This window comes from Amphibalanus amphitrite, unplaced genomic scaffold (genome assembly GCF_019059575.1).
Source record: "Amphibalanus amphitrite isolate SeventyFive unplaced genomic scaffold, NRLGWU_Aamphi_draft 000206F_arrow, whole genome shotgun sequence".
Lineage (NCBI taxonomy): Eukaryota > Metazoa > Arthropoda > Thecostraca > Balanomorpha > Balanidae > Amphibalanus > Amphibalanus amphitrite.
The window spans coordinates 540,952-568,220 of NW_024881701.1; the positions used below are offsets into that span (position 1 = coordinate 540,952).

Genomic DNA, 27,269 nt, shown 5'->3' on the forward strand with positions numbered 1-27,269 from the left:
ACGTGATGCTTCGACGCAAGTCCCGTTTTGCGAGCACCCGAACCCGTAACCACCTATTCAACCCTTCGGAATAAATAGCTTAACATGCTTGGTAGTAAATGCAGTGTAACTAGAGGTTAATAATCAGCTGGCGCCTGGCGTCCATCAGACAGTAGTTTCGAGATCACCCGAGAAACTCCACCAGTCCTCATAAACCACAAGGTGAAAAACAGCGGTATATTCATACAGAAAAGCACGTATCATCAGCGAAATAATCACCTCACATCGCCGGTCATCTGACAGCCTCGCTCTCCAGTCTCAGTCCTTTCCACCATCCTCCCAATCTCGGTCCTTCCTCCCCACTCAGCGGGCGCCGCGCGCCGGGCCCCGTCCGCGCGGCCCGCGGCTGCGACGGGCGCGGCCGGCGCCGCGGCTCGGGGACGGCGCCGCCGGCTGCTCCCGGGAGCTGTGCCGGTCCCAGACGATCGGCTGCGGCCGCTGGAGACGGGGCGCCGAGCGTCGGCGGGTCGGCGCCGGCTGCTGGGGGACCGCCGCCGGCTGCTCGCCTGTCGGGAGAGAGGGGGTTAGACAGGAGATGGGCACAAGGAAGGGAGAAAATCTAAAAAAAAAATCGTGGTCTGTACACTCCAATGGCGACCAAAATGCATGAGAAACGTTTAAGTGACTGGGCAGGAAGTTATGTATGGTAGACAATCGGTTACAACAATATACCAGAATTATCCATTCACAATTTAAAACGCGTTAAGTAATGGCATCTTTTGAACATTTAACTACCTCTGTCTCCAGCATCCACAAATGCATTCACCGAGCACTAAATCGCTCTGCTCCTCTCCCTCTTAACCCAGTACCCCGCTCGTGCCCCCTCCCACCGGTACGTACCGGCCGCCTGCAGCGGGTCCTGGTCGCCGCCGCGGCTGTTCAGCTGGGTGATATCCATCCGCGTGTCATCCAGACCCGCCGCTGAGGCCAGCGGCGCCTGCTGGTCCCCGCCGGACGGCCCGGCGCCGGCGCCCCCCGCCACCGGCTGCAACGCACCACAGCGACATCTTTAGATGGACGACAGCTGGGGTGGCACGTGGAGCAGCACGGAATGGGTCGGAGCGGTGAGCGACCAAGGCTCATATCTCGTGAAAACATTGCTGAAGATCATATTGTATCAAAAATAAGAAGCCAAGAAAAGCGTTCATTACTGCCACAAGTTGACAAATCTTCCCATTTTGTTAAAGAACCACATCACCGCACAGGTGCACAAACGGTGCACAAACTTTCCCAGCCTGCCACCCTTAAACATATGACTACAGCACCTCGCCTCCCCTCTGACGCACCTGCGGCGACGGGACGGACTCGGCGAAGGCGTCGCCGCGCCGGGGCACCATCAGCGTCGGCGTGCTCGGCACGATGCTGTCGCCGTCGTCGAACTGCCCGGTGGCGGTCGAGCCGGCGCCGGCGGTCGCCGACGCCCCGCCGAACGGCTGCAGGTGGGGCCGGCCGGCCGAGCCAGCGGCGGCGGCGGCCCCCGCGCGGCCGGCCGCCGCACCCTGGCTGGCGTCCTCCTCCTCAACGTCCCCCACCTCGTCCTCCTCGTCCCCGTCCTCGTCTTCGGGGACGTCCTCCTCCTGACTGATCTCGTCCATGGGCTCGGCGGCGCCCGAGTCGCCGGCCTCCTCGCCGCGCGGCACGTACTCCACCGTCTGAGGGAGGGAGGAGTGGTGTTAGAACGGTCCGTGCTCCACCGTCTGAGGTAGGCGGGAAATGGTGTTAGAACGGCACGTACTCCACCGTCTGAGGTAGGGAGGAATGGTGTTAGAACGGTCCGTACCCCACCGTCTGAGGGAGGGAGAAAAGGTGTTAGAACGGTCCGTACTCCACCGGAGGGAGAAAAGGTGTTAGAACGGTCCGTACTCCACCGGAGGGAGAAAAGGTGTTAGAACGGTCCGTACTTCACCGGAAGGAGAAAAGGTGTTAGAACGGTCCGTACTCCACCAGAGGGAGAAATGGTGTTAGAACGGTCCGTACTCCACCGGAGGGAGAAATGGTGTTAGAACGGTCCGTACTCCACCGTCTGAGGAAGGAAGAAATGGTATTAGAACGGTCCGTAATCGACCTCTGAGGGAGGGATGGAATGGTGTTAGAATGGGAGCGAATGCTGTCTGAGGAGCGCGTACGTCACAGTCTCCAACAAGGGAGACGCTGTTACAACGGTGCGTTCTTCACTGTCTATATGGGAGAAGAAATCACAGTCACATTATTTTGGCCTTCGTTCACCCGCCTTGGCGGAGTTCATGCAGCCATTACTGCTGGTAGGATGAGCCTACGACAGCCTCCACTGTCAAATCAAATGAACGGTGAGCTGACATGGCTGGCCTCTCCTCTCCTAGAAACAAACACACGACCAAGCAGCGTATGTCCTAGGCCTGTATGAGGGCAAAGGCGTCTCGTATCGCTGGTAAATCGCCGCTTGGGGACTCCCGACGGCACTATTTATAGTGAAAACGTGCTGGTGACCTAGGAAGAAGCTATAACCGTTTGTCGCATGAAGTATGTGGAATATGTCCACATGTGAAGGTCAATAGTACGCTAATACCTAGTACCCTGATATCACACTCCGACCTTTGATGCACGGTGACTCTATCCATTGGTTATCGTTTATTGACATTGATCTTCAGTTCATACAAAAGAGCTAAATCCTGTCGGGCTATCCATCGATAGATGCTCTGTTTGGAGATTCGAGATTGAGCGAACGTTGCTTTGTTTATTGATGAATCCTCGGGCTCCGGCCTGCCGGCGGCGGTGGTCGTCGGGATATTCCCCGTCCCTGCCGACGCGCTGTGACATGTCACCTCGGCGATAGGCCCGGCACCAACTCACAGGTCGGCGGACCGGGGTGCTCTCCGACCTCGGGTGTCTGACGGTGAATCCCGAATACTGGCCCGCTCAGGAGGGAGGGAAAGTTCTGTCGGCAGCGGTCAGAACTCGGGCATTATCCGGCCAGTAGCGGTGGAGGTGGCTGTGCTGTGAAGCTGTGCGATTAGGACGGTCCGACGCGGACAGAGGTGACGGAAATTCGATTGAAGTTCAGTGCCAACTACCGCATATTATTAGAAGACATATTATCATATATAGTGTAGTTTCATCAAAGGTGGCTGGCGTTGGTGGCGTATCCAGCTCGACACCACCAAGTCAGAAAACACCGAGGAAATATTTGCTGAGAGTCCCCGGCCCAGAGACTCGTCCAAAGGAGCGATATCTATACTGAGCACACATCAGTTGTCGGGCTGACCGGACGTCAGCCATCACAACCAACGCCGTGCCAAACCGAGCGGCAGTCTCTGCAGAGGTTTGGTAGGTACCAGCCGACCATACGCCATGTCCATGACCAGCAGTGGCACAGCCGAGGACCGCGCGATCCCGCTGTTCGCCCTGTCTCCTAAGGAAGGTCCGCAGCTAATGGCGGCGCAGGGCGCGCAGACCGCCGCGCTCCGAGCCTTTGTCGAACGGCTGAACGCTGCCACAGTTACCGGAGACCCGCTGACAGACGAGGAGCTCCAACAGACGCACAGAGCGGCACTGAGCGAGTCCCGCCGCGCGTTCAGAGCCGCCGGCGGACGTGGCGAGCCGACCGCCTACCAACAGCTAACGACAGCCCTCACAGAGCACTACGGACGCGCGGAGAGCCTAAACCGGCGGCGCCGGGAGCTGGTAGACGGCCGAGCCGCCTCCCAGAGCGCGGCGCTGGCGGCCGCCTGCTGGGACCAGTACGGGGCCGAGATGCGGCGCGCCGTGGCGAGCCCCGCCGTCACTGAACAGCGGCTCCGTGAACTGCACACCGCTGCCGCCCGGAGAGCGCTACAACGCTACGAGCGCGGTCAGATCAGCGCCGGTGGGGCAGCCGCCGCGCCGCGTCAGGAGCTACAGCAGTGGATCGAGGGACGACTGAGCACGTGCCTCGTCAGGAGCGCGGCCCGGGCGGCGTCCGCCGAGCGGCGCCAGCGCGATCGGGACGCAGCCGCTGCCGAGCAGGCGCGGGCGGAGCGGGAGCGGACCGAGCAGCGGGAGCGGGAGGAGTCCGACACCACCGCTGCCGCGGAGCTACCATCCCAGCAGGGGGCGGTGCGCCACGCCGATTCGAAGCTAGTTCAAACTCTCGCTGGCCACCGGGAGGTCACACATTTAGTAGAGAGGGTCATGTTAGAGCATGTAGAACATGTTAAGGAGGCGGTAGTTTCCGTAGTGCCGCGAGCCGAGCGGGTTTGGCACGAGGCAGCTGAGGGTGTGGCTAAGACCACTCAAACTGTGGCGCGGGCCGTTGGTAGCCTGTTTAGACGGTGAGCAGTCAAAGCGAGAAATAAACAGAACACCCTGCAATGGAACGGCTGCCACCTGTCGCAGACAGAACCAGAGGAAATAACCCACCGTTTCCATCAGAAAATGGCTGTGAGCTTACAACAGTGAATGCTAATGGCTGTGTGGTTATGGCGGTGAATGACAGTCGCTGTCATAAAGACGGTGAAAATTGGATTGAGGGCGAATGAGGCAAAATACATGTGATGGATAATAAACCGAGGCCTCTGCTGAATGTAGAGTTGTATGAAGGAATACCATAAAACATGAGATGTTTTCTATGTTTATAATATAAAACACGCTTTCAATTTCAATTGAATTACATGCCCATATCTTTATCAAGCAATCCAGCTTACTTTCCAGTCGGTTCGATCCACCTGGTACTGAACAATGGTCATGTCATCACAGCGCAATTCTGGAAAAGCGGACAAAAGTTTGATGGCAATTCGCCATATTCTCCAGTTAGAAGTTCATCCTTTCTCAATGCTCACAAAACCCTCATGAAGCCGGAGCAGCCTCCTGCTCTTTCGTGGAATGATGAGTCTTCCCATCTGGTGAGCAGGGAGTAGAGAGCCACACTGCTGGTGCCATTGCCACACGGCCCAATAATGGGCCATGCATTCAGCCTCAATATAAGTGACGCGGTTGCCAGTCTAACAAAGACAAAATCTCCTTCAGATAAGGCTGAGCCATCCCCGAGGTACGAGAACGGGGGACTATCTTGGCCAGCCAGCTCACATCCTGTTGACAGCTACGAGTACAGTTTGGTGGACTTAACGGTCTTAGTTGTCACCTGTCACCGCCTCGTGACGTCATCACCACTCAACAAACAGACAGGCGCTCTCAGGAACCCCAGCTTTCTTTATAAACATCATCGAAGGATGCATCCGTCCACAAACATCTGAACGTATCTGCACCATATATTGTATATTCAAGCGTATTTTAGCACACAAACACCCAACATTTCAACTTTCCGGGACGATCCCCACCTCAAATCAACAAACTCATCCTGGTAATCTAAGCATAAGACTATCAATCAACGATGAACACTAACAAACCACTTCATTTGGCGACTGTAGGCCTGATGACACATGGACAGTCTTTCCTGCTCCGAAGATAATATAAGCGCAGTCACAAGCAGTTCCCCACTCCAAAGCGAGCACGACGGACGGTGGAGCGCTGGGAAGCGCAGATACCGTGCAGCGACTAAAACATTTGGTTGTGCTGCTGTGTACTGTGTTGTGCTGCAGCTGTGGTAACTCGGTGGAATAGTGGGAAAGCCGACAGTTTTCACCAAATAGTTACCATAAGAGAGGAACGCTTGCTCGGCGCTAGGAAATTCATATCAGGAGAAGAAAATCACAAGTGGAGGCGTCCACCGACGACCAGCCTACGCGACAAAGCCCGAAGTGGACAGATCGCACTAAAAACCAAACAACAAGCATGTCTGACAAGGGTGAGAGCGGAGCCGTTGCCCAAGTGGTCACGAACGTCGGCAAAGTAGCCACCAGCGCCACAGTTGAAACGGGCAAGACGGTAGCGCGCACGGCCACCAAGACGGCCATCGCCGGGGTGGACGCGACAGTCGACTCGACAGCACAGGTTGTCGAAACTGTGACTGCCGTTACTGGGCTCGAAGTGGACATATCAGCCGTACGGGACGCAACCAAAGCAGCCACCGCTGCGGCCGACCAGCTAGTGGAACAGACGACGGAAGAGGTCGGCAAAATAGTCACCAACGTGGCTGACGGGGTAGTCGGAGCGACTGCTAGCGCCTTGGACAGCGTGATCGGCAGCTTCTGGAAGTGAGAGCGGATCGTCGTCCACCGCCAGTGTCGTGGCCTCCATCGGCTGGACGCGTGGCCCGGTGTCGAGAACGGCTTTCAGCAGTAAATTTAGGGAGATGTTGGACTGCTAATAGCATGTAGAAAAGTAAAGACCGGTTCGTGTTGGATTGTTATATCAGGATCAGCTCGATTGTGATAATTCCGAAGTGAGATGTAATGCAATTATTAGAGCCAGATTCGGTGTGCGCCAGTGACTTAATGATATGATACAGAATGGTCAGCAACAATACCAATGCCTTGTGCTAATTTAGCCTACGTATCTAATAAGACGCTATAAAAAATTTGCAAAAAAATAAGAGAAAAGGAAGAAACAAAGATATTAACTCGGATGCTGTTCATTGCTTAGTCAACACAGAGCGAAGATAAGAAGCGCGTATGTGTATGATGAGATCACATCCAAACTAGCCACCTCAGCCTGTTCTTTCCACCGAATATTTACAAGCTGAGGCGCCAAGTAAATTACGCAGTAGCACATGCAGCAAATAACTCACACCGGTCACGACGGATACACACACCATAAAAATACCTTATCATCCCTGCATTTAAACAGTGAGTGAAGAGCTGTCCCACCGAAAACAAACGCCGTTAGTCACAACCGGCATGGCCAGGATTACCTTGATTTACTTCGGTTTTCTTTTTCACTTGCCGATCATCTCACTTTTCATCATTTCATACCACACATTTTGACTGCTGGATGATGGATTGACATACTTGAAACCGGAAACTTCAGACCAATTGTGTAAAAGATTTAAACCAATAAGACAAAGCAGACTTCAGCGCACCAGACGATCGCTGAAACCTGTCGCGCGCCTATTCGAACAGTGGAACCTGCCAACCTCTATGTGAAGCCGTTCCCAAAACCACAAGGTTCACTTCGAACACTTCGAACAAGACTCGACATCCTCACAGGTTGAGGGGATCCCCTTAATCGACTCGGGCACACTGTGTGGCCGACCAGACGCCATCCGGGATTTTACGTGAGCTCATCCAAGGCTTCGTGATGTTACTCGAGACTCATCAATATGTAACTGACCCGAACTAGTAGAGTACATTACTGGTAATCATAGCACGATAAAACCGTAAGTAAAGCTATAGATACACAAACGCCATCAATCAATGACAGGACATGTGATATCACCCGCAGCTGATGTCACATTTTCCTGCTCTGATAAATATGGACTGTTTTCGGGTCAGGCGCGCCCAGCATGCGTTTGCCATGGGCGCCTGGAGGATACCCATAAAAGCGGATGACGCCACCGTCCTTCAGTCACACGGCGACCCAACGGTCGGGGGGCGCCGAGAGGTGCGTGACCAGACGAAACACCGCGCAGTGGCAGAGACGGTGCGCCGGACTCCCGTTATTCTCAAGTGGCAGGGTCAGAGACAGACGACCACTTTCCCCAAGGAATCGGTCACACAACGGCACACTCGGCGCTAAAAACTCTCTGAGAAGAAAAGTACAAGTGATACAGCTTCAAAAATCCCACCGAAGGGCTTTCATCCGTAATGAAGCGGAAGCGTCCAGCAAAGTCACCTCAGAATCCCAGCATGTCTGGCAAGGGTGTGGGTTCGTCGGCCGGCGGAGGGGCTGTGGCCCGGACCATCACACAGGTCAGGCAGAAAGTCACAGATGTCGCATTCGGGGTCAGTAAGACGGCAGTGCGCACCACCACCAAGGCAGCTAGCTATCCCCTGTCCTGTGAGGTCGAGTTCTCTCAAGCTGGTACGATCCTCCGGAATCAGTACCTATTCCACTTACGTTCAGTTCGGAAAACACATGTCATTCAGCTGGAAGCTGATTGATGTAGTTACATCGAAAAACGTCATGAAGGCCGCGCTGTCTTCCTCGTCAAAAGCTGGACATCCTGAGTACCTACTTCTCGGAATTCTTGCATTAGTTGTAATACTGTTTGTCGAGCATTGATGCCATTTTACTTGCAAAGCTCATTTTCGACAGTCGCGACTTGTACGAACAATCTGTACAAGTTTTCGGACCTTCCAAAACTTGTACGGATCCTGTCCGTAGTGTCCGTAGTGGTGGCGACGCCCATATCTTAGAGTGCATAGTCGAGTGTGCATGCAATTGCAAGTTTGATAAGCGCTGCATGTGCATTGCACAAGCGTTGCACCTCATCACCAGGGCCAATTGGCATTTGTGATATTCACTACATGAATGCATGAATATAGTTCCCCACTCTCAAGTGAGCACGACGGACGGCGGAGCGCTGGGAAGCGCAGATACCGTGCAGCGACTAAAACATTTGGTTGTGCTGCTGTGTACTGTGTTGTGTTGCAGCTGTGGTAACTCGGTGGAATAGTGGGAAAGCCGACAGTTTTCACCAAATAGTTACCATAAGAGAGGAACGCTTGCTCGGCGCTAGGAAATTTACATCAAGAGAAGAAAATCACACGTGGAAACGTCCACCGACGGCCAGCCTACGAGACAAATCCCAAAGTCGACAGATCGCACTGAAAACAAAACAACAAGCATGTCTGACAAGAGTGAGAGCGGAGCCGTTGCCCAGGTGATCACGAACGTCGGCAAAAAAGTAACTACCGTCGCTGTCGAAACGGGTAAGACGGCAGCGCGCAACGCCCCCAAAACAGCCATCGCTCAGGTGAATATGACGATCGACACGACGGCACAGGTTGTCGAAGCTGTGACTGCCGTTACTGGGCTCGAAGTGGACATATCAGCCGTACGGGACGCAACCAAAGCAGCCACCGCTGCGGCCGACCAGATAGTGGAACAGACGACCGAGGAGGTCGGCAAAATAGTCACCAGCGTGGCTGACGGGGTAGTCGGAGCGACTGCCAGCGCCTTCGACAGCGTGATCGGCATCTTCTGGAAGTGATGGCACATCCTGTCTATCGCCCAAGACGGTGCGCGCCGGGGGCGGTTTGAACAGTGAGGTGGGGGGGGGGGGGGGCAACGGGGATTGCGATTAACCTGAAATAACGCGTGATTATTGCTTAAGCGAATTCCACTTCGCGCTTGTACTTCCTAATAACATTTTAGCACTAACTAACGAAGGTGCTTTGTGGTCGAGATGTCACTGGATTCTGGGAAACTGGCAGGGCTGATATTAATAAAATAATTAATGGGGCTCACAAATGAAATCTTTTAATCGATTGACTCTGACAGAATGACTGAAAATATTATGAGTCTGACGATGACTGTACATCCTCGCGAAACAGCATACATAGCGAATCACTCCGATGAACATTTAGCAAATAATTCGCTGCGGTCACAACAATCCCGTGCTTTCCAGAATCGCATTTTCTTCGACGCAGCTGATAATAAATTCATCCACCGTGACTGGGCAACAGGAAACAATAATGCTCTCACATCAGGTGGCTGTGTGGAACTGAGATAAGGACAGATTAGAACCCCGGGGGCGGCGTCCCATTGCCGTGCCTCTACTCACGTCATCATCGTCGTTGAGCTCTGTCTCGGCTGCCGGCTCGTCCTCTGCATCCTCCTCGTAATCGTCCTCCTCCTCCTCTTCTGCCTCCTCGTCGCCCGCCATCTCCTCCTCTTCTTCCTCCGCCTCTTCCTCTATCTCCGGTTCCTCGCCGTCGTCTTCCTCCTGTGATACACCGTGTTACACCGTGAGCGAGACATCCTTGGCGACTTAATATGTATAAATAGCGAGACGGTGAAATAGAAATATAATAATAGTAGCAGCCTGCCATAAACATAAATATGCAATAAGAAGCATCTCCTCTTAGGGTGGTATTTGCGTCGAGTGAAATACTTATTTTTAAGCATATTGCTATTTGGAGACTGAGCCGAGGGTACGATAATAATAACTGTAACTAACTAAAACAAAACTTGAGCAGAAAGACGTCGAGCGTTATTAGACAGTTTGACGAAATACGAACCATTACTGTGCGACAATCCAAAGATCCCAGCGTTTACCAGAGTCAATCCCTGCGCTCCCCAGACAATTCCTGTTGACTCGCCCGATGATCTCAGTCTCAGAGCTCAGCAGAGACAACCCCTGCACTGATCGGATATAATCGCCATATTCACATGATACAATCCCTGCACTCGAACGAGACAATCCCAGCACTTACCTGCTTCTCGTCATCCGATAAAAGCACGATGATCGGAGAGTCTGCCCCCGACGGAGCCGCGGTAGCGGCCGGGGCGGCAAGGGCGGCGGCAGCGGCGGTGGCGGCGGCAGCGGGGGCGGGGGCGGCGACAGTCTCCCCAGCAGGAGCGAGGGCGGCGGCTGTCGGCGGCTGGCTGTCCGTTCCAGAACCACTCTCAGACGCAGTCGATTCCTCTGTGCGAGGACGTTTCACCTGAGGGGTATTTCTGGTCAACTTCAGTCCTTACAAACAGCTAACCGTATTTGAAAACGATTTGATATTCACCTCTTCCATCTCCTCTCAAATCTCCTCAAATCTCCTCCACTCTCCTCCCAGGCCCAGCCCTTTTCCTCAGGTCAGTCCCACCTACACTCGCCCCAGCTGAGCCCCACCATACGTTCTCCTTTCTGTAACCACTTCGCTTCCCAAGTCCACCATCACGCCCCACTCACCGCCTGCACGGCTGCCTCTCCGGGGGCTGAGCCAGAGCCCGACGCCGCACTGGTGCCCGCCACCACTGCGAACGCCCGCTTCCCCGCCTGCGGAGGCTGCTGCGGCTGCTGGGACTGCTGTGGCTGCTGGGACTGCTGGGGCGGCTGGGCAGGCTGGCTCGGCTCCTGCTGCTGCTGTGCCGGGCTCTCCGGCGGCGCGCCAGCCGCCGGCTGGGACTGGACCGGCGCCGCGGCGGCCGCCGGGGCCGCAGCTGTGGCAGTGACCGCAGCGGTCGCAGTGGGGGCGGCAGAGACGGGCGGGACGCGTGGCGATGTCTCGGCCGGCGCCGTCTGACTGCGGGGGGTGACGGTGGCCTGGGGCAGTGTCTCGGTGACCTGGGCCGGGGTCGGAGCCACCGTGGCCACAGTCACAGTGGAGGTGGAGGCGACCGGCTCGCTGGTCACGCTGCGGAAACAAAGCATGGCGGGGGTAGGGTTATACGTCGGGATACGAAACCCCTAGGACGACAGGTGGAGGCGACTCAGAAGCGACAGATGGGATGGAGAATCAAAAAGACCAAGCAATACAGTTGTTATTCATATTCAATCACGATGCATCTGCCTGTCCAAAGCCATCACGTACCACCGCCTGAAAACTTGTCCGCATCGCATTTCTCCACTCACAACTTGGCATCGGGTGTCTCTCCCGTGAGCGTCCTACGCAAACCATCCAGCACCCCCTCCCTTCCCCTTCATCAACACTATTTCGCCGCCCTACCTGCCGGTGACGCTGGGCGGCACGGTGGCCGTCGTTTTGGCCGGCTGCACGGCCATTGGTCGGATGCTGGCGGTGGGCGTGGTGCGACTGGGCGTGGCCGGGCCCGGGTGGGGCGCCGGCAGCTGCGCGGCCCCGCCCGCGCCCCCGCCGCCGGCCATCGGACGGATGTTGGCGGTCGGCGTGCGGCCCGACTGGTCACCGGCACAGTCGGGGGCCGCCGCCGGCTTGGCCTGCTGCTGAGGGAGGGGGAGGAGTCAGGTTAACACCCCGCGGGACAGGTCAGAGGACGGCTGGGTTGGGTCTCGTCGTCACACTAACTGCAATACATTCGTTCTTAAAATGTCATATTGCATCAACACCTCGACCAGACACTGCCTTAGTCACCTATTTGAATCGGGCCAAACATCGATTCCAGTCGCTTACCTGTTTGACGGTCATTTGTTTCTCGAGCGCCTGCAGCCGTTTCTTGGCCTCGGATAACTCCCGCTCGAGCTGCTGCTGTTTGTTGTCGTACTGAGACTTTAAAGCGGCCACCCGCATCTCTGCCTCGTCCTGGGCCGCTGAAGACGCGCCCTCTGCGTGGGGAGGGCGAGGTCAGGTCAGGTGAGGGTGGGAGGAGAATGAGAAGCTGTGGCGGGATACAGCTGCTGTGCGAGATAATGAGCTCGAATCGTAACTAAACAAGACGGTCGTTCAATGGTTTTTGACGAGTTTTTCTCAGTGCTCAGTCTCATCATCGTCCAACTAATAGCCAAATAATAAGCCAATTAAAATACCAAACCTTTTGCCAACAGTTCTCTGCCCATCCCTTACTTAACCTTGATGAATACTCGTCACCCCGCTTGCGCCCTCCTCTCCCATCCCTCTCCATCATTCTACCCCTTCCCTGTCCCCCATCCCACCTCTCTACTCTCCCCTCCTCCCTGCGCCGTACCATTGTCGGCTCTCTCCCGCAGGTCCTTGTTCTCCTGTGTCAGCTGGGAGACCTTCTGGCGGAACTTCTGCAGCAGGGTGCGGGTCTTCTCCTCGTGCTGGCGGGACGTGGCGCGCACCTGTTCCAGCTCAGTGCGCGCCGCCGTCAGGTCGGCCTGGGTCGACGTCAGACTCTCGCGCGCCGTCTCCAGCTCGGCGGCCTGCTGGGAGGTGCGCGCAGCGTCGGCGGCCGGCGCGGCGGCGGCGGCCGTCTGGGCGGCCGCCAGCTCCTCCTTCAGCTTGGTGTGCTCCGTCTGCAGCTCCTCGAACTGGGACTTGTACCGGCGGCCGATCTTCTTCACCTGAGAGGACGTGAAGAGCAGTCAGATGGCGATGGAAAATATGACAGCGATTGGTGGTTACGGAAGCCGAGCACTCAAGTCTTGTGGGACACTATACTTCAATGTGAGAAAAGCAGCGAAATCAACGTCACAGACAAAAAAAAAAAAAAAAATGCAGCAGCGAAAGATGAGTCAAGCTCTAACATCCTAATGGGGGTGGATGGTTCGAATGGAAACGGACGACGCAACCCAGAGCATCATTGGGTATAATGATAAATCGTTTTCAGCACACTTCTCCCGATGAACACATCACGTGTCCCCGCATTTTACCTGCACCATGCTGGTCCGCATCTCGTTCAGCTGGGCGTCCCGTTTGGCAGTCTCCGCATTAGCCTTCTCCACGTCACCCTTCAGCTGTTCAGCCTGCTGCTCGGCCTGCTGCTGCGCCTGCTGGAGCTGCTGCTGCACCTGCTGCAGCTGCTGCTGCGCTCCCGAGGTCGCCTGCTGCGCGGCCGTCATCTGCTGCTGCGATGTCTTCAGCTGAGCCTGCAGCTGCGTCACCTGATCAGACACGGGCGGAAGGAAGGAAGATCAGTCATCGAACTAACTGCTACCGTAATAATATGACTTTGTCTGATAGTTCACGATACTTGTAATATTACTGAGCCAACGAAACAAGACCTCCGCATATATGCTGCCCATTTAATTACAAAAAAAAACACGAGGATACTCTCGGAGACAAAGACAGCCACAGGGAGAAAAACATCGGCGTACCAAACACGTCGCAGCGTCTATGCACGACCAGCCTTCCTGTTTTATACGCTCACCATTCATTCGTCTCACTCACCATCTGTTTGTTGCGCTCGGCCTCCTGTTTGTGTTTCTCGGTCTCCTGTTTGAGCTGCGACAGCTCGCTGGTCAGCTGGCGCAGCCGCTCTGTCAGCTGCGCGCGCTGCTCGGTGACCGCCTGGGACGACTGCCGGACGCGGCTCAGCTCTCCCTGCAGCCGGGTCAGCTGCTGCTGCTGCTCCTCGGTACGCTTCGTCAGCGCCTCCTTGTCCTGTCTGTGAGCGACGGCCGGGGGAGAGGAGATTAGTGAAAGGACCGAGGATAATTAGTCTAAGATATGCAGCAAAACATAGCGTAACACGAGCGACCATGACCATCATACAGTCGTTCAGAGCTGAATAAGCAGCTGCAGCTGTGCTAACGCACAAAAAAGGTAAGTTCATAGCTCAAGTCCATAGCCTAGCTAGCAGAAATCGAGTGTCGCTGTACCACCTGTCAAACATGGGGTAAGATCCGGTGCACCAGAGCAGGCTCCCGATTTTCCAAATCCGACAACAAACATTCTGACAAGTATGAAAAAGCGTCAGTCGCCGCGCCGGCCGAACTCACTGTAGCTTCTTCATTTCCTCGGGGTTGGCCTTGTTGGCCCTCTCGGTGAGCTGGGCGGTCCGCTGCCGCCAACGGGCCACCTCGCCCCTCAGCGTCGTACACTCGCTGTCCAGGACGTCAATCCGGCACTGCTGATCGCGGTTCTTCTCCTGGGGAGGAACGATGCTGGTCAGCAAAATAGGAGCATAATGGATCGAAATGCTAATAGCAGATAAACATGCCTGGAACTGAGATGTTTGTTTGTTTTGTTGGGTTAGGCCCTTTCGGTCTGACAAGACCATTTCAGAGCCGGGAGGATGACAGGATATAGCCCGGGAGACATTGGTCTGGGCAGGCACCCTAGTGAGTCGCCGGGGCTGAGCCCGTCCAGAGGACAGGCCACCCAGCCCCAAGGTACTCACTGCACCCGGCTACGGGTGCGCTCCCTCGGGAGCAGCGGTGCCGCTCCAAGGGAGTAGCCCGCATGAGATAAAGTTGCCTGTCCAGCCCGGAAGGGGTTGCGGCGTGGAGGAGAAGGATTTCAGTATTCTGAGGATAGAAGCACGGAACGGTGTGGAAACCGAGATACGCCTGCGAACCATATGGTGAACGTTTGGAAAAGCTTAGGATCCCGAAAAAAAGTAAATTTACTTCAACATCACTTACAGCCATCAGCTTATAAAGCTGATTGAAACACTTCTAACACATAGCCGCATCAAGCATGGTCATTAATTACTTAGCAGTGTCTTCCCTTCGCAGCCTTCCCAATAAATACCCAGGGCCCAGACCGGCCTACCTGCAGCGGCTCGATCTCGACCCTGGTGGTGTCCAGCTGCACTTGCAGTTCCTGACAGCGCCGCGAGAGGTCGTCCCGCTCGACCCGCAGCACCCGGTTACTATCAGTGAGCGCGTTGAGCGTCTCCACCTTCCTGAGAAGCTCTGCCAGTCGCGCCGAGGACTCCACCGAGGCCTGCGAGCTCTGTCGCTCCTGGTCGAGCCGCGTCTGACTGGCCTCCAGCTGCTGTTTGGTGAGCTGCAGCTGCGCGCGCAGCCGCGCCGTCTCCGCCCCGGCAGTCTCCGCGCGCGTCTCGGCGATCTCGCGCTGACGGCGCAGGTAGCGGATGATCTCGAGCAGCTGTTCCGAGGTGCGCGCGTCCGCCTCGGAGAAGGAGGTGTTGAGGGAGCCGCCGGTGGTGTTTGCGTCCGGCTCGGCGGGCGCCAGCCGCGCCTGCACGGCAGTCAGCTGGGAGTTGAGCTGCTCCAGCTGGTCGTGCAGCAGGCTGTTCTGCTGCAGCAGCTCGTCGTGCTGCTGCCGCTGCTGGGTGGCCTGCTGATCGAGCAGCGCCTGGCGCTCCTTCCAGCCGGCCTCCGCCTCGGCCAGGCGGGCGACGGCGGCGCGGCGCTCGTCCTCCGCCGCCGCCAGCTTAGCGGTCGTCTCGTCCAGCTGGGCGCGCGCCTGTTTGAGCGCCTCCAGATCAGCCGCGTGCAGGATCACCTCGTGCTGGTACTTGTCCTGCGCCTCGGCGCGCGTGGCTGCCTCCTTCTGGGCGTTCTCGCGCGCCTCCTTCTCCAGGCTCTGGGCTGTCTCCAGACGTGTCGTCAGCTCCTGCAGCTCCTGACGCGTCTTCTCCAGGTTGGCCTTCAACCGGGTGCTACCGGCCTTGACCTCAGCGGTGGCGGCCAGCTGCGTCTCCAGCTGCTGCTTCTCGGCGGAGAGGGTCTCCACCACCTGCTGCAGCTCAGAGAGCATCGCCTGGCTCTCCTGCAGCCTGCAGAGGACGGGTACTTCGATCAGCGCAGCTATAATGTACGGCAAACCGGAAAACTGGCTAGTGAGCACTATTATAATTTATAGGTGATGTTTGCTTCAATAGCTTAACAGCATTACACCATTTGACCAGTGACTACTCACCGCGTCTCCATGGTGGTCTGGCACTCCTGTACGGTGCGCTGCGACTCCATGAGCCGCTGTTCGGCCGCCTCCGTCAGTCCGCGCTGCTGCTGCGCGCGCTGCTGCGCCGCCTCCGCCTGCTGCTTGGCTGTTTCCAGCTGCGCCCGCGCCTGCTGCAGCTGCAGGCGCGTCTCGCGCAGCTCGGCGGAGGGAGCTGCAGGTGAGGAGGCAGCGGCGGCCGGCGGCGGCGCAGCCGCTGCCGTCGTCTGTGCCTCAGTCAGCTGCTGTTTGAGCTGCTGGACACGCGCCTCGGCGGCCACCTCCGCCTCGCGCGCCTTCCGCACCACCACGGCCTCCTCCTCTGTGGAGAGGGAGAGTAAATGTCAAACTCCTCGGCAAAAACATTGGCATGTTTATATCATCATGTAGTTCAACAGAGCTGCGAAAGTCGATACAATACTAATACTACGATGAAACCCTACTAAATTCAGCCACGAAATGCATGGAAACTTGCTAACGTTGTAACTTATCCCTCAGAACGAGCAATTCAAACAAAAATAACTGGGAAGAAACGATGCACCGAGACTTACTGATGCAGACAACCCACCACCCGGCTCGTCCTCTTACACATTTACGACCAGAAGTCGACAGGCTCTGTCCCTAGAATACTGACCGAGTTTGTGTCTGAGCTTAGCCACCTCGGCCTCCCACAGTTTGATGGCCTTATTGTGCGTATCGGCGTCCGTCTCCAGCTTACGGGTCAGCGCCGCCACCTCGCGCTTCAAGGTGTCGTTCTGAAGCGGCGAACGGGCAAGGTCCGGAAACAATGAAGATGAGGGCTTCGGACAGAGAAAGCTTTCCGTCCACTGCCGAGTATAATCCTAGTTGCCTAGCCCACTCACTTTTTAGACTTCGGTTGTCTTCCACCACACAAATGTTGGAAGTTTTCACAAAACATCTCACACTTAACAAATTAGTTTTAGTCTCAGGATGTCATCGCATAGCCGATACCCGCATCTTCATCACACCTTTAACCACTTAACTTTTCTACCAAGACCCTCCCGACTTCACCAAAGTCCAGCCACCCCCTTATTACTCCCACGCCATTCCAGCGTACCTGGTTCTCCAGTTGGGCCGCCGCGCTGGTCTGCGCCCGCTCCAGGTTATTCTTGATCGCCTCCATGTTCGAGAGCAGCAGCGAGGTCTGAGTTCGCTCGCGCTGCGCCGCCTCTCGTTCAGCGAGCAGCCGCGCCTCGGACTCTCTGAGCATGGTGCGCTCCTGCTGGAGGTGTTCGCAGCGCACCTCTGCTCGGGAGAGACGCTCCTGGGCTGAGCTGACACTCTGACGGGTGGAAAGGGTAGACTGTCACAGGGGAGCTGAGAGGAGATGTCTATGGGACAAGTAGAGACACATACGGGGGAGTAAAGAAAAGTGACATTGGAAATATTGTAAAAAAAAGAAAGAAGAATAAATGGTCTCATATGCAGGGTGGATACTCTGGACCAGAATGTTCATAAAACATACTAGATCGCCTAGGCATTACCGGTAGCAGAGTGAATTGATTCACGAGTCATGGGCTGGAAGTCATCGAGCAGAGATTCGGAGAATGGATTCAATCAGCTTCAGCAGACGCCCCACAGCTCTCAAACCTCCAACCCCTGTAGGCCAAACCCTCCCATCCCGTGTCTCATCTCACCTCTCGCAGTGTAGCGATCGTTTCCTCGTACTTGGCCACGGTGACGGCGGCCTTCTTATACTTGTCCTCGAGCGCCGCCGCCTGTCGCTTGTACTGGTCGCTGTTACTCTGAGCGATCGCGAAACGCTCGTCGTTGTACTCGAGACGCGACACGAGCTTCGTGTTCTGTACCCTGTAAACGGAAAGGGCTAGTGTGAATCGTTCAGGTACAGATATGTATGTCATACGGCGCGTGGTTGTCGGTTAAATAGCCACACGTTGTAATGTAACTGAGCTTTCTGTATCTGACAGAACTTTGTAGCCAATTGTAACAACTTTATTCGAAACCCCACAACTTTAAGTAATGCATTGCCACCAAATCAATTATCATAAACAACAACGCAGTCTACCTTAATTCTCCCCGGTGAGCACTCAGTCTGTATTCCCACCTGTGCTCGGTCAGCTGGTCCGTCAGCTTCTGTGTCTGCTCGGTCAGCATTTTGACGTTCTCGGCCTGCTCCTTCTTGTAGAAGTCGTACTCCTCGCGCAGTTCCTGTAACTGCTTCTGTAGCATCTCCACCCGGGCGGCGTCTTCTGCTGACGGCAGGGCGGCCACGGGGGAGGACTTGGCTGCCGGACTCTTGGCCGGGCTGGCCGCCACAGGTGACTTGCCGGTGACAGACTGGTCGGCGAGCTCCTGGGAAATGAGCCAGGGGGAGGTGAGGTACTTCACTCATGTTTCAGACACAGAGCCCCAGAATAAGTAGCGCCAGCAGAAGCTCCTAGAGATCAAATTAAAGTTTCAAGTAGCAGTTGAAGAGAATCAATTTTCAAAAATTAACGAGTACGACACGCGCATTACTGTTTATCCATGGTTTAATCGTGCAAGCCATTTTCCTCACACTACTTTAACGCTCAGCCTCACTCACCACAAAGCATATCACCCTCCCTCCCCCGTCACCGACACCGACTAACCTGTGACTGTGTCTGCTGATGCAGCAGCGACCGATACATGTCCCTCTGCCTGACGATGCTCTCCACCATACTCTCCTGACGGAGACGCGCCACCCGCAGCTCCTCGAGCTCCTCCTGAGCGGCGCTCAGCTCCGCCTGCAGGCGCACGTGCGACTCGGAGCGGGTCACGTCGGCACCGTCAGCCTCCTCCTGCTGGATGCTCAGCTCGCGCACCACAGCCAGCAGCTCCTGGTTGCGCGCCTGCAGCTCCTCCATGTCACGGAAGGTGACCAGACGCTGCGCGATCAGCTGGCGGAGGGACAGGAGGGGTGTGATGAAAGAGCTGATTAGATTAGAGTCGAGCGTGATGCGACAAGAAAATCGTTAACGTTGCTGAGCTTACTCGCAGGATGTTGACTGTTGAGCAACTAAATCTAGGCTTTTAATTCAATCCAAAACAAGACACGCAGCTATTTCAATGGCAGTATAAATTACAATAATGTGTCATTACAAATGATGTTCACAGTGTAGTCTGTTTCACTTCCCGCTCATATAAGCAGCTCCCCCTGTCCCCGGTTTTTGTCTCACCCGTCCGGCGGATGATGTGTCCAGCTCGAGCTCGTCCCGTGGTGTGGTGACGAACCCGCCGCGAGCCTCCTCCACCTCCTTCAGCAGCACCCGCACCTGACGGACGAAGGCAGCATGTTAATTCCATGTAGACTGGCTGTGCGTCGGTGCGAGGATCTGGTGACGATCTGGGGATTAGGGCCCTTAAGTTTATCGTGTAAATATTTTGATGTTTTGAATCTTCAAGACTGGAGGCTGTGGATGACAATCAAACGTCTACGCACGCACGTGCAGCCACCATTTCAAATATCCCTTCCCTCCACACAGCCCTCCCCGCTCTCCCTCTCGCCCCTCTCACCTGCGTGGCCAGGTCGGCCGTCTGGGCGGCCAGCCGGTCCCGCTCGTGCTGAACGGTGCGCAGCTGCCGTCGGGCGTCGTCAGACTCGGCGCGCGCCGTCTCCAGCTCCCGTAGCGCCTCGTCGTTGCTGTCAGTGAGGGCGTCGATAGTCTGCACCGCCGCCTGGTGGAGACGGGGAGAAACAGTCATAGGACGTCAAACGAAAACAAAGTTAAGTTTCATCATTGAGTCAGCCTATGCAAAAAGTCATGATGCGCCTGAGACTAGGTCGCGTATAGTTGCAAAATGTATTACAAAATTGAATCACCCAGCCTGCTGTTATATCATATTCCCAACTATGAACTCGCCTGTTCTGGCATTGTGAATTATTACTACCATCCACCCCACTCATCCATTCACCTTTCGTCACACCTCCCTCGCTTCCCTTCCCTCTATCCCCGCACCTCGTAATCCTCGCGCTGTCTCTGGATGGCCGGCGTGCGCTCCTCGATATCCTTCAGGATCTGGTCGAGGCACAGTTTGAGCTGTTTGCTCTCGGCCTGTGCGGCCGTCAGCTGCTCCTTGGCCTCACAGAACTCGGTGAATATCTGAGTGAGCGTCATGCCCTGCCGCAGGAGGCGGCTGACGGCGGCGGCGGACGGCGACATGGCTTCCACCGCCTCGTCCGTCAGGTTACCTGACGGGGAGAGTATATGGTGATTCGTGGTGGCACAGAAACACTGCACAGTGCACAGTCTGGTATGATGCACGGACTGCTGTATTGGGAGCGAGAAAAAACAAAACAATGATTCACAAAAATGTTGACAACATGAGAACAGTTCAAGAAACGTTCTGGTTGAACCATACGCTAGTGACTACACTCTCTAGTCTTGTGCCATCCCACCCAAAACGTGGCACACCAGTCTTCCCATCTCCCCGTTGACGCACCTCTGCGTGTGATGGCCTGCAGCTGCTCCTCGCACGTTTCCAGCTGGTTGCGCAGCTGGCGGATCACCTCGTCCCTCTCGACCAGCTGCTGACCGTGCTGGGAGCGCGTCTCGTCCAGCTGCGCCTCCAGCTGGCTCTGCTGCTCGCTGGCCGAGCTCAGCAGCGACCGCAGCTCGTCCACCGAGCGCAGCATCTCGCTCGACTTGGCCTCCGCCTCCTCGGCGCCCTCTGCATGGAAGCGAAACGTAACGGCGGTTAGTGAGTGGAGTATGTTGTGAAAGACCTATCACTTCGTAGGCTTATGTATATCTCAAGTGGATAAGCACACTTCATGAGGGGCGTCACATTTTTCAACAAGGCGTCTCATGACGTTTGCAGATTCACCGTAACTATGTACAGTATATCTAAAAAGTATGTCCCCTGGTTTGGCTCTCCCACAGGAGGCGAATCGGTAACTTGGCTGAATCCCAGTTGCGGCATCCGGCCGCCAGGGTCGCTGCCGCGCGAGCGGCCTTGACCGCTCGCATGTCATTGGCAGTTCGGTCCCTCCCCATCTATCCCGAGGTGGGGAGGGGAGAAGAGGGGAAGAGAGGGGAGGGAGCGGCATCCGCTCGGCACTTGGCGATACCTGGCTGACCCCGCGCTCCCTCGCTGACCTTTGTCCTGCCCTCAGGCGAAGACCGACTTCCTGGCCTGTAGCGGCCCAGCGGAAAACCGAGCTCGCGAGGCGCGACTCCATTGGCCCAATCTTATAAATGGAATGCTGTCGTATTCACGGCATTAGATAATATTAATAGTGATACCAGCAGTGTCTGGATGTGGTAAAATACAGTCCAAAATAAACGAAAGCACTCAATTCGTGCATAATGCGCCCTCCCATTCAAATAAGCCCGCCCACTTCGATAGATGGTGTAGTTTCTTAGGGCGTAAAAGATGCAAAACACTACCGATTTTTTTTTTTTAGCTCGGCCACTGGGACCGACAATATACAATTGGCTGAAATGCATGAAAACCATTTTGCATTTAGGTAATAGCCGTTTTCTGCACCCAAACTTTAGCCAGTGACGCCCTGTCCATTCTAAAGCGTTTATAAGATTGGTCCCAGCACCCGATTTTATATGAGGAAGTCGTAACATCTTATTTCTAACGAATTTATTATTATGGCCACTTTTACAGGACGTCTATATGTAGAGCTTTGACTTTTACATTTCTTCCTCGTTCAGGAGAAACGTTTTAACCCTCACCGGACCTTCAGGTTTTCTGAATACCGAGGGACGTTGGGGGTTGGAAATGAGGAAACAACCCCCTTCGCCGATTCGCCCCTAATTGAGCTAGAGCCTCACGAAAGAAACGATCGTGTGCGTCGTTACGAAATGCAGCGATTGGTCTCCGATTTAAGGACCAGGGTCAGCCGATGACTTCGGAGGTCAGGTCAAGTGACCCAAGGCACAGGTTCGGTTTTTGGTAAATAACTTCGCTAAAAATGATCACAGATCCGCGATTTTAGCAGCATCGTGTTTGTCTAGCTCAGGCGTGTCGAATGGTATACTTTTTCTTCGGGTGAGATCAACTTAACCCTCGCCCGTATAGCGGGGGGGGGGGAGGTCGAACGGACCCCCCTCCCTCGGTTTTTCGCGAATAACTCGCGTAAAAAGCGGCCGATCGCGACGAAACTTTTGTTACCCTCGCGTTAATCAATTTTACACCCACCCTGAAATTGTCATGACCCTGACCTTAATGACCTTTGACCTGCGACCTACTTTTCGAGACCATGTTTGGCCGGAATCGCGATTCGGCGTATGTCGGCTCGCATTAGCGGCGCGTTTGCAGTCTTTTCGTGGTTTTAAGCGTTCAAACATGGGATATGATGTTGCTTCCATGCATTAGGGTGGGTGTCAAGGTCACCGGAAAGTCAGGTCAGGTCATTGACCTTTGATGACCTCGGTTCACTTTTTCGAGTTTTACATGTTTCTAGGCCAGTTTTAGGAGCTGAATTCGAATTTAGCAGCCATATGAACATTTACGAAGTAGTTTTGGTGCCCTCGTAACATGTTGCGAAGCTGTCAGAGGCGGTTGCCACCTACTACGAATACCCTTACTGGTTGACCTGACCTGACCCGACCTGGCCTAAATGCATAAAGACATCATCTGTGATCAAAACTAACATGATATTCGTGATCAGCACCCCGAAAACCCCATAGCAGCCACGCTTTACGACTTTCTAACAGGCCCGATTTTCCCGACTTTTGGGTCATTGACCTGACCTGGAAAGTCAACCGATGACCTAGGACCTTAAAATTGGGTATCATCGACTTCCTCTCGTCACGGCCAACACGCTCGTTTTTTCCGCGAAGCTCTAGCTCGATCAGGGGCGAAACGGCAAGGAAGGGTCCAACGGACCCCCCCCCCCCCTTATACGTTTGCGGCTGGAAAAACACCAATATGGGCGAGAGTTAAGGTGTTAACCTCGGGTCAAGGTCAGGTCACAGCCCGTCAGGTCACGAAGCTGGTCAAAGGAGGTCATATTGCATATCAATCGATTCGGCAGGTCTTTTCATGTCCATTAGTGGCTTTATCGACTCGGTAGCTTTACATAGTTGATCGGGAGTTATTGACGTGACGAAAAACTGATACCCTTGGTTACGTGATAAATGACGTCACGCAAGATCAACAAAGCAAAATTAAAGCATCAGACCTTGCAAGGAGCGCATGAAATCACGATTCCGTGTGCTTGAGAATTTGAGATAGTTGTATATCATTTCCGGACCAAACTAGCGATTTCCATATTCCCCTGACTTTTAATGGTGAGAGACTGACCTGATCTCAGGCGACCCTTCAGAAAATCCGAGATATACATTTATACAAGCTGTGAGACTCTCGATCATACTATAAGATCCTGTAAGTTTCATCTCCCTATGAAAGCTCTGCACTGAGGGTGTAGCGAGGTTGAACATTTTAGGAGTGTGCACACAGTCCTAAAATGTTGAGGACAGTTTAGGACAGTTTCACACAGTTCATTTTAGGACTGCTCATTTATGACGTCATAGATCAGTGACCTGACTTGACGTAAAAATGCGGTTGGCGTAAAAAAATCTGACTTATCAAATCCCGACTAAAACAAAAATCGACTTATAATCCGGTTAATCAAATCCCGACCATGTTTTTACCTGGCCATTAATGTTCTAGCCTTACAGGTGATTGTTTGAACGCGGAAGATGCTGAATCTTGGTTAACCCCATACTTATCGTATGATAAAGAACGTCAGTGTTAGAAAGTTAATTAACAATTTTATTTAGGATAGTTTAATTCAAGTGGGTATAATCCGACTTGACAATTTACTAGGAGGGTTTTGCAGCGCTATTAGTTCGGCATTTAATTATAAATCATTGCTAAGTTCGATCCGGATATCGTTATTCAATGCTGGCCTTTGCGTCCTCAGAAAGTTGTTTATAGTCATGAAGGCTTGCATTGACCCATACTTTCCATTTTTCAGCACTATTATTCGCCGTAGTTGACCAGGTGTTTTCTTCAGCTCTCCCCTGAATCCTTTGGCTTAGACCTGGCGTATCACCCGTGCATCGCAAGACGCACCTACCACACACAAGTTCATGATCCCCACGAACCCACATCAGCGTCCGTTCGCTTGGTGTGTGACCCCTTGACCTTTGGCCGCGACAACTGCCAGCCTGCTGGAGCACCCCTCCCTACACGCGCTGCCCCGCCCGCTCCCCTCCCTCCCCCCCCCCCCCGGGGTCGTGTCACGAAGGTTCGGGCTTACGCTACTACCGGCCGCTGCGCAGCTGTCACCTAGCGCCTGGGAATGTGTGGTCTGGTGCGGATTCAGCCAACTACCGGCTCGCGACACCAGCGCCACGTAGTGGCGACGGTACATTCTTTTTAGACACACTGTACATGTCAGTTACTAACGCTTCGCGAGATCGGAAACTTTTTTTTTAAATCGGAATCGCCCCGTCTCCAGCCTTTCAAAACGTGAATTCACAGTCTCGAACGAGGCACACACGCATCCCATATCCAAAATATTTAGCCGATATCTCCGGCCCTCCTCGTTTTCCCGCCCGCACCTTTGTAGAGCTGCGCTAGCCGCTCCTGAGACCGCAGCTGCTGCCGGTAGTTCTCCTCCTGCTCAATCTCGGCCTCTCGCTGCAGACGGAGCTTCTCCGCCAGCTCGGTGAGCCGCTGCTCCAGGTCGGCCGCCTGCTGCGCCAGTCGCTCCTTTTCGGCCTGCTCCGTCTCCAGCTGCGGGGAGGATGGGAGGGAAGGGGGAGGTGGTTAGATGGTGGGAAAGCCTAGTGAGGTGCGGGATCAGCTGGCTCGGGGAAATGGTGTTGGGGCAGCTCGATATTTTTGTTGGGCAATGCATGTATGTCATGGCAGAATGGCGCAAGTTGATTCAGGCATGCAATGTTTTGTTCTGGGTTGAAGACGACTTAATATTCTGGATCGTGGATGACGGTGTGCTAAATTGGAAACCGGTGACGAGATAAAGGGGTCCGTGAGCGACGTTTGACAAGTATGCCCCGAACAAGCACGCCATTGTACCGCACACCGCCCGATCGTTAAGGCGAGGCGTCTGACCTGGTCAATCTTGCTGGCGAGGTCGGCCTGCAGCTGGATGATCTGCGAGCTGTTCTGGCGGCGCAGCGTGGAGAGCTCCTCGGTGCGCGACTCCAGGCTCTCCCGCAACAGCGACATCTGCTTCTCCAGCAGCTCCTTCTCGCTCACCATCCTCTTCTCCCTGACACGCACAGAACGGGTCAGGTCTAAACATCAGGGATTTTTTGGTCGTGATATGACGATGCAAGACATTTCATCCAGGACGAAATGTGGAAATGTGAAAATTTCATCAAGGATGAAATGTGAATAAAGACAAAATAATTCATTACTGATGTAAAACATCAGAACATTCAACTCTGGCCAGCACCGATAACGACGTTTCGGATCGACGGGCGAGAGGAATGCCGGTGTCGTCGATGTTCGGGAAGCACCGTCAGTATATACTTAGATTAAGTCCTACCTCCTCATCTAATAACTCTCCCTTCATAAGTCTGTGTCTCATTCATTCCCACCTGTACTGTATGCTGATCTCCTTGGCAGCTATCTCCTCCACCTGAACCAGCGCCTGGCACTTGGCCGCGTTGGCCGCGGCCAGTTCGGCGCCGCGGTCGGCCAGCTCCGCCGTCAGCCGGGCCACCTCGGCCGCGCGCCGCTCCAGCTGCTGCACCAGACTCGCCTTGTCTGAGAGCACCTGGTCGCGCTCCCGACAGGTGGCCAGCTCAGCGGCCAGTGCCCTGCAGAAGGGGTTGTTGTTGTTGTTTGTTGTTAAGAAGGGGCATGGGTGGTCAGACTCTGTGATATTTGGGGAACAATAAAATGGATGTTTGTTTAGAATTCTATTGGCAAATTACATTTTTCAATTGTGTTGGAACAAGCACTACAGAAGGAATAGAAGTTTTAATAGCATCCTGAAAAACTGCAAAAATTGTTCCAAAATATTTATTGATCCAAAAGCGCCTTGAAAAGGCTCCCAATCAGTCCTGAGAGCTACCTGGTGAGGTCAGCATCTGCCTTCCTGTAGTCTGCAGTGATTGTGGTCAGCTGCTCCTCCAGTTTGGCAGCAGACTGCTGCTGCTCCTCCAGCTGGCTGGACTGCTTCTGCAGCTCCTGCTGGGCCTCCTGCAGCTGTTCGCCCAGCTCAAACTCATCCTGCTCTGTAACATGATAAGTGGTGCAGTGTTCTGGTCAGGTAAGTGGTCCAGGGTTAGGGAGTGCCTGAGAGCAGTCCTTCCTACAAGGAGATATGGACAAATAGTCCAAAACTGATGAATTGGAAAGCATACTTTAGTATGCTCTTTTATTGTGAAATTTTCATTGAAGAGGGACTAAAACTATAGCTGGCTTGGACCTGTGTGTGTTCAACATTTTTGCATCTGGAGGACAGCTGATTTGGATAAAAGTGGTACCAGTTGATGCACAGGTCTATCTGCCTTAAAGGTGATGGTATCAGTTCCTATCAATTAATACCATGGGCCTCCAAGCTGAACACTGCCCCATGTCTTGTTAAGGCTTCAGGCAGCTAAATACCCAGAACAAAAGTTCAAAACTCAAAACATGCCTACCTTCCACCATGTAATATAACCCTTTAGGGTTTACCATCACTAGGGATCCACACAGCAAGTGTTCAAAGCTGAAACACTTTATGACAGATTCTCTGGTTCCCCATAAACATTGAGCTAGCGGCAGCAATTTGAGACACTAGCAGGGCTCAATGAGTACTACAAGGCGCAATGAATATGGCATGATGGGGTGCAGGTGCACATGCAATATTTGCTCTCATTTACAAGCACACAAATTGTTCCCATTCTGCGGAATCTGTTCTGGTCTTTAAACACATTCCGATTCCTGTGCTTCCTTGCAGGACGGAACTTCACCAATCAATTTAAAATAGCCCATTATCAGATCATCAGTCAGATAATTTAAACAATTTATTCAGAGTCAAATCACCCTTCATTCATTCGATTTCCTCACCTTTAAGCACTTTGAAATCGTCATATTCTCTCTTCAGGGACTTCACTGAAGTGTTAAACGTATCAAAAGACTGTGACAACTTATTTCTGACTTCGACCGGTATCAAAACGATTTCACTCTCTTCCAAAAAAGCCTCAAGCTTTGCTTCAACTTCCATATTTATGCCGGTCAACACATATCACTGCTCCACCATAAATATTTTCAAGCCGGGAAGCTAAAGCAAGA

The 27,269-nt window shown here is 54.2% G+C and overlaps 1 protein-coding gene across 2 annotated transcripts; it reads right to left on the reverse strand.

Annotated features, from left to right (window-relative positions):
- Window positions 1-202: 202 nt before the first annotated feature.
- Window positions 203-27,269, reverse strand: LOC122385054 (nucleoprotein TPR-like). Of its 2 annotated transcripts, none has more exons than XM_043373034.1 (28): window positions 27,045-27,269; window positions 26,065-26,227; window positions 25,586-25,807; window positions 25,095-25,254; window positions 24,581-24,755; window positions 20,499-20,726; window positions 20,015-20,247; window positions 19,572-19,733; window positions 19,235-19,330; window positions 18,668-18,955; window positions 18,142-18,389; window positions 17,714-17,885; window positions 17,134-17,358; window positions 16,690-16,810; window positions 16,038-16,377; window positions 14,922-15,894; window positions 14,147-14,295; window positions 13,596-13,812; window positions 13,079-13,309; window positions 12,430-12,769; window positions 11,919-12,070; window positions 11,496-11,728; window positions 10,739-11,183; window positions 10,269-10,499; window positions 9,617-9,778; window positions 1,326-1,691; window positions 880-1,024; window positions 203-545 (listed from the first exon to the last, which is right to left on the reverse strand). In XM_043373034.1, the coding sequence occupies exons 1-28, from the start codon at window positions 27,199-27,201 to the stop codon at window positions 343-345; spliced, it is 6,837 nt and encodes a 2,278-aa protein (XP_043228969.1). In that variant the 5' UTR covers window positions 27,202-27,269; the 3' UTR covers window positions 203-342. The 2 variants fall into 2 exon arrangements, with proteins under 2 accessions (XP_043228969.1, XP_043228968.1); XM_043373033.1 differs by having other exon boundaries at window positions 11,496-11,731.